Source organism: Lactuca virosa, chromosome 9 (genome assembly GCF_052849685.1).
Source record: "Lactuca virosa cultivar CGN04683 chromosome 9, Lactuca_virosa_CGN04683_v6, whole genome shotgun sequence".
In the NCBI taxonomy this organism is placed as follows: Eukaryota; Viridiplantae; Streptophyta; class Magnoliopsida; order Asterales; family Asteraceae; genus Lactuca; species Lactuca virosa.
The window spans coordinates 72,515,620-72,522,530 of record NC_136434.1 but is presented as its reverse complement, the minus strand read 5'-3'; the positions used below and the strand labels follow the sequence as shown (position 1 = coordinate 72,522,530).

General features: G+C 33.2%; 1 protein-coding gene across 1 annotated transcript; it reads left to right on the top strand.

Moving 5' to 3' along the window:
* The first annotated feature begins 258 nt into the window (after positions 1-258).
* LOC145139380 (uncharacterized) lies at positions 259-4,656 on the top strand. The gene is made up of 7 exons (XM_079073222.1): positions 259-1,747; positions 2,165-2,531; positions 2,696-2,852; positions 3,070-3,525; positions 3,625-3,757; positions 3,803-3,900; positions 4,414-4,656. Exons 1-7 carry the CDS (start codon positions 259-261, stop codon positions 4,654-4,656), a joined length of 2,943 nt encoding a protein of 980 aa, XP_078929348.1.
* Positions 4,657-6,911: the final 2,255 nt, after the last annotated feature.

Sequence of the window (6,911 nt, the reverse complement as noted above, 5' to 3'; positions counted from 1 at the left end):
GGGAGTCGACTCTTGAACTTCTCTGCTAATGCACTGTGAGGTTTTCTTGTTCCTTATCATCTCTTAGCTGTAGTCGTGGGAGATTCTGGTGTCTTGAGTACACCAGTTATTGTCTTTATCTGTTTGTTCTTTTATTGTCTTGATCTGTTTTTTGCTCTGTGTTGATTGTCTTGGGCCCCAATATACTGCGGTGACCATCTGGACTTTTAAGTCAACACAGTTGCTTGTGTTTTATTTGATTTCTTGTGTTTGTTCATCATGGCTGGTGACACACCAGAAGGAAGTGGTAAAGATCTTCCTATTGATTTTGATGACCCTTTATATGTTCATCCCTCTGATAATGCTGTGACTTCCATTATAACAATTAAGCTTACTGGAAATGAAAATTATCGTTTGTGGCGTAGTGCTATGTCAAGGGGTCTTAAAGCTAGAAACAAATTAGGGTTTGTGGATGGTACTCTAACTCTAGAAAAAACTGAATCATCTAAAGCTTCTAAGTGGGAGCGTGTTAATGCAGTTGTATGTAATTGGATCTTAGGGTCAATTTCTGAAAACATTTATGCCAGTCATGTTTATTCTGATAAGGCTCAGGATATCTGGAATGAGTTGTTTGAAACTTATAATAAGGCTGATGGTTCTGTCATTTTTAATATACATCAACAAAATAATAATCTAAAACAAAACGGTTCATCTGTTTCTGACTACTTTAATAAATTTGATTCATTGTGGAAAGAATTTGATGGGTTAACCAGTCTAACTGAGTGTGTCTGTGATGCTGCTGTCAAACTTAATGATCATTCAAAACTGATGAAATTGATGCAATTCCTCAGTGGTCTAGATGATGTCTATAGTCAAGTTAAGAGTTACATTCTTTTAATGGAACCTCTTCCGAATGTTAAATCAGCTTTTTCAATTCTTTCTAGGGAAGAATCTCTCCAAAGAAATGGTTCTCTTAGTTCCACAACTTCTTCTAAATCACAAGTTTCTGTTTTCAATAGTAAAATTAATGATTTTAAAAGGGGACAAGGACAAAATAGACCTAGAAACCAGGGATTACAATGTAAACATTGTAATCTTAAAGGTCATACAATAGAAAGATGTTATAAATTGATTGGATATCCTAAGGATTTCAAACCTAGAAATGAAACTAATAATCAAAATAAATCTTTTCCTATAAATTCTTCTTCCGTTGCTCCCGGCAACATCACAGTTCCTTCTTCTGAGTCTTCACAAGTAAGTGATGCTCACTATCTTACTAGTGAGCAATATTCAAAATTTATTCGTCTCATTAATGAGAGTAGTACTGGTGAAGATGTGCCTGCAACTGCAAATATGGCAAGTATATCTATGGCTCAGTGTTGTAATTCTTTTGTTAGTTCTAATAGTTCTCAAAGCTGGATTGTTGATTCAGGGGCTAATCAACATATGATAGCCTCTGAGTCTCAACTTAAGGATGCAGTGGATGTGTCTAAGCTTAATCTTCTTGTTAAACATCCTAATGGTTCTTCAGCTTCTATAAACAAAATAGGAAATTTTCAGTTATCATCAAATCTCACTTTGTTTGATGTGTGTGTTGTTCCTGACTTCAATGTTAATCTTCTAACTGTTCACAAACTTTGTAAAGATAGTGGTTGTGAGATTGTTTTTTCTGAACATAATTGTAAAATTCAGGATTCACTATCAAAGGAGATGGTGGAGAATGGTAGAGAGTCTGGGGGGCTGTATTACCTTGATTATATCCCCTCAGGTATTCTTTCTAATATTTCTAATTCTAGGTGTTGTGTTTCTAAACTTACTTGGGATAGTAGACTTGGTCATCCGGCTGACCAAGCCTTGAGTTCTTTGAAAGAAAGATTAAAATTTGGTAATGAGTCCCTTCCACCTTGTGATGTCTGTCATAAAGCTAAACAGACTAGAAAATCTTTTCCTTATAGTCAGCATAGTTCAGCTCAGTTAGGTGACTTGATTCACCTAGATGTTTGGTGACCTTATAGACTTGCTTCAGTTGAGGGTTTTAAATATTTTTTGACTACTGTGGATGACTTTACTAGGGCCACCTGGACGTTTCTTTTAAAATCCAAAAGTGAAGTTTTTGATTGTCTTAAATCATTTTCTAATATTCTTTTAAATCAGTTTAATGTTAAGATTAAAATGATACGTTCAGATAATGGAACTGAGTTTGTTAACAATCAAATGAAGTTTTTTTGTTTAGAAAATGGTGTTATACACCAAACTTCTTGTGCTTATACTCCACAACAAAATGGAGTTGTGGAGAGAAAGCACAGACATATTCTCAATGTGGCACGTTCACTTTTGTTTCAGTCTGGAGTTCCTATTAAATATTGGGGAGATGCAATCCTGACTTCATTTTTTTTAATAAATAGAATGCCTACATCTGTTTTAAATGGATTATCTCCCTATGAGCTTGTTTTTAAAAGAGTTCCCAGTTTTGATCATTTAAGAGTTTTTGGATGTTTATGTTTTGCTGTTAAACAAAATTTGACTGATAAGTTTTCTGAACGTGCTGAAAAGTGAATTTTGTTAGGTTATTCTTCAGATAAAAAAGCTTATAAACTTCTTAGTCTGGATACTAATACTTCTTTTGTATCCAGGGATGTGAAGTTTTATGAGTCTGTCTTTCCTTTCAAGCTAAAGTCAATCACTGTTGATAAGACACTGAATTTTATGGCCCTAGTGATCTTTTTTCTTATGATGATTTTGACACTAATGAATACTTTAATGATTCTGTTAATCTTGATGAGCTGAGAGTACAGCCCCAGTTGGATGGTGCTGATGCAGCCATTAATCTGGATAATGCTAGTTCTAGTGAGACTATCAACCAAAGTGGCGAGGTACATGTGCCTCCTACTGGTGGTTTAGTTCCTTCATCCTCAAGTGTGTCTGAGGAAAGTAGTCATTCTTTGTTAATTCCAACTGTAGAGCAGTCTATAAGAGTCTCTAGATCTAGTCGTGAGTCAGATATGCCAATTAAATTTGTTGATTATGTTGTTGAAGGAAAATACAAATATGGCATTGAAAGATCTGTTAACTATTCTTTTCTTGATTTAGAAACTAAATGCTTTGTTTCTAATCTCAACAAAAACCGTTGAGCCTAAAAGTTATATTGAAGCTTTATCTAATCCAAATTGGGTTAAAGCTATGAATGATGAAATGGAAGCTCTTCATAGGAATCACACATGGGAAATAACTAATTTACCTAAAAACAGAAAACCAATTGGATGTAAATGGGTTTTCAAAATTAAATACAAGTCAAATGGAGAAATTGAAAGGTATAAAGCTTGTTTAGTTGCTAAAGGGTATAATCAAAGAGAGGGTATTGATTTTAAAGAGACTTTCTCTCCTGTTGCAAAAATTGTAACAGTTCGTATTGTTATTTCTTTGTCTGTTCATTATTCTTGGCCTTTATATCAGTTAGATATCAACAATGCATTTCTTTATGGTGATCTTACAGAGGATGTTTATATGTCTCTACCACCTGGTTACTATTCTAATAATGATACTAGAGTGTGCAAACTTATTAAGTCATTATATGGCTTAAAGTAGGCTCCTAGGAAGTGGAATGAAAAACTTTGTGCCTATTTGTTTATGTTTGGTTTTCAACAGAGTATAAGTGATTACTCATTATTTGTTAGAAAGTTTGAAGGGACAATAACTGTGTTGTTGGTATATGTTGATGATATTATTTTGACTGGAAGTAGTGAAACTGAGTTACAAACGGTAAAAGCTTTTATGAACAGTTAGTTTTTAATTAAAGATCTTGGTATACTTCAATATTTTTTAGGAATTGAAGTAGTAAAGTTTGGTAGTGGTTTGTGTTTAAATCAAAGAAAATACTGTCTTGAGTTATTACATGAGTATGGGATGCTTGGTTGCAAACCTGTAAATACTCCTTTAGAAACAAACTTTGTTATAAATTCAGGAGGTTGTAATAAAAGTGATGATTTGTTAGTAAATAAAACATAATTTCAAAAACTTATTAGTAAATTGATATATCTTACAATTACCAGACCTGATATTTCTTATGCAGTACAAGTTCTCAGTCAGTTTATGCATAGTCCTAGGAAGACTCATTTAAATGTTGCTTTTAGTTGTTGAGATATTTGAAAAATAGTCCTGGGAGAGGTGTTGCTTTGACTAAGTCTAATTGTTTTGAATTGAAAGGGTATGTTGATGTAGACTGGGCTAAGTGTTTAGCTACTAGAAAGTCTGTTACAGGTTATATGGTTTACTTTAATAATTGTTTGATTTCATGGAAAAGTAAAAAACAGACAACAGTCTTTAGATCTTCTACAGAGTCTGAGTATAGGGCTATTGGTTCTGTTACATGTGAAATAGTTTGGATTTTAAAAATTTTGTTTGAATTAGATGTTAAGAATCTTATTCCTGTTTCAGTTTTTTTGTGATAATGTTTCAACAATTAAATTGGCTCTTAACCCTGTATTTCATGAAAGGACAAAACATTTTGAGGTTGATTTGCATTTTGTTAGAGAAAAGATTTCTAATGGGGTATTGAAATTGGTTAAGATTGATTCATCTGATCAAAATGCTGATATTCGTACTAAGTCTTTGGGTGAAAAGCAACATAGTTTTTTGTCTAATAAGATGGGTCTTGTTGATGTTTTTAAAAAGGAATAAATATTTCGATTGAGGGGGGATGTTAAAATAATAAACATTCGCAATCTTATATTTATTCTTTAAATATAATAAATAAATGAAGTTGATGAGAAGGGTGTTGTGTGTTTAGTTTTGTATATATTTGGGTATAAAATGTAATTGCAAGAAAATGTCACAAAATGTCACGCGGGTTAAAGACTTGGGTCGGTTATGGTTCGGGTTGGATTCTATCCGTGTACTGAGGTATAAAGAGAAGTAGGTGACGAGAAGATATTCATTTTTTTCAGTCATTTTTACTTTCATATCAAAATAGAGAGTCTCTCTGCTAGGGTTTTCATCCTCACTTCACTTCTTCTTCGTTGATTCATCTGTAACTCTTGTAGATTGAATATAGTTCAGATTTCTGGTTATGATAGATTAGGAGGTGTGATTTGTAATGAGAGTAGACTAGGTTTTTTTTAGTGAGGTTGATTTGTAAGTTCTTTAAAACCTTCTGTTTCTTAATCATCAATCGATATAAGAAATGAAGATGTTGGGAAAATCTGTGTTGTTCTTTTTTAACACATCTTCAAACTAGTTTTCTTAATAGCAAAACTACACATTTGTAAACTAAGTATGGTATTTATACTTACATATTTCGGCCTTGGTTCAATTAAGGCTATAACACACTTTATGGAAAATATAGGATTTTCTGGAAACATTAGAGACTTAAGAACCACACAAAAAAGGGTTTTATGCACATACAAAACTACATATGCTATTTTAAGTATGGATATTTACTTACGAAAATAGTGTCTTAGTAAATACGTAGTGGATCCGTTCAATCTAAAAACTTTACTAACATGTACACACCAAGAAATCGCACCATGAACATATTTTGTTTACTAGTCTTTCGAATTTTGAAACGTTCTTTAAAAACATGAGAAACACAGATATATTTTGGTCTTAAGACTCAAAGGCAACATTCCATTTTTTCCAAAGAACAAAAGGACGAACCCATTTTACAACAAAAATGCTTATGAACTCACCAGCTTTAATGCTGATACTCTTTCAAACTACTTGTATTCTCAAGAAGTTAGTAAGTCAAGTATGCATTCAGGTTGCGAGAAGACTACCATCATAGCACCAAGTCTTAGTTTTGCTGTTTACTTTTGGAAGTTAAACTTATGTAAATCAATTACAATGTAAACTATATGTTATCAATGAAATGGTTGTTGTTGCTTTGATTACTATTGTACAATTGTTGTGATACTGTGCATGACGTCCTCCGCCCCCGAACGTTTCCGCCGTTCCGGTTTGGGGGTGTGACAGATTGGTATTAGGGCATTGTTTATAGTGAAATAAGTATATCAACCTATAAAAGATATACAATTATAAATACAATGGGGCCGAAGTGCTCTGACTTAAATTATACTTTTAGAATATAACAATATTTTTACGAAAGTATACATACACGCATATATTTATTTATATATGTATATACTAGAGCAAGTATCACAAAAGGAACAAAACAAAAGTATTTAGAGGTTGGACACTACAGTCAAACCTAGACAATTATGTAATCATATCTGGGATAAATATAGCCTGATCAACTATATTTATTCAAGATACGACCAACATGTGTTCAGGAGTGATAGTGGTGTGTCGACGGAACTAAAACTTACCAATTCTACATGAAGGAATATTAAAACCAAACATAAAGATTTAAAATACTATAGGAGTATTTTATGATACCATGCAATAACCAACAAATCTAAAAACTCATCAGCTTCGTATATCAAGAAGCTCAAGAATCCATCATGCAACTAAAATACTATGGGAGTATTTGAGGTGCTATAACTAACTAAAAGGACCCTGATTGGTTGGTCTATGATTTCGGAGTGTATACTCTCAGAGTTATATATAATTGAGATTTTATAGACTTAGAATCTGTGATCTTCGCTCTACTTCCTGTTCCTTGTTTGGTTGTGGACTTAGAGTAGGATCACTTATTCGAAGGTCTATTTAATCTTGGTTATGTATAATCGGTATACACTACGTAATTATAGAAGGACCCGGTGAGGATCACCATAAAAATCTTAATATTTTACTAATCTCATAGATTCATTAGGCATTTTCATTCTCGTGCAACCAACACACCTAGACAGAGCAAGAAGTCAAAGGAAGAGTCTAGACAGAACCAGAAAAGGGTTCACAAGGAGGATTCTGAGAAAGAATCGAAAGATAAGGACCCTTACATGTGAGGTAGTACGACTTAGCGTATACCTCAGGGTCAT

Coding starts and splice junctions, on each gene's coding strand:
- LOC145139380 (XM_079073222.1), top strand. CDS start 259: ATGGCTGGTGACACACCAGAAGGAAGTGGTAAAGATCTTCCTATTGAT. Junction 2,532..2,695: donor TTTTCTGAACGTGCTGAAAA/GTGAATTTTGTT, acceptor TTATGGCCCTAG/TGATCTTTTTTCTTATGATG. Junction 3,758..3,802: donor GGTAAAAGCTTTTATGAACA/GTTAGTTTTTAA, acceptor AATATTTTTTAG/GAATTGAAGTAGTAAAGTTT.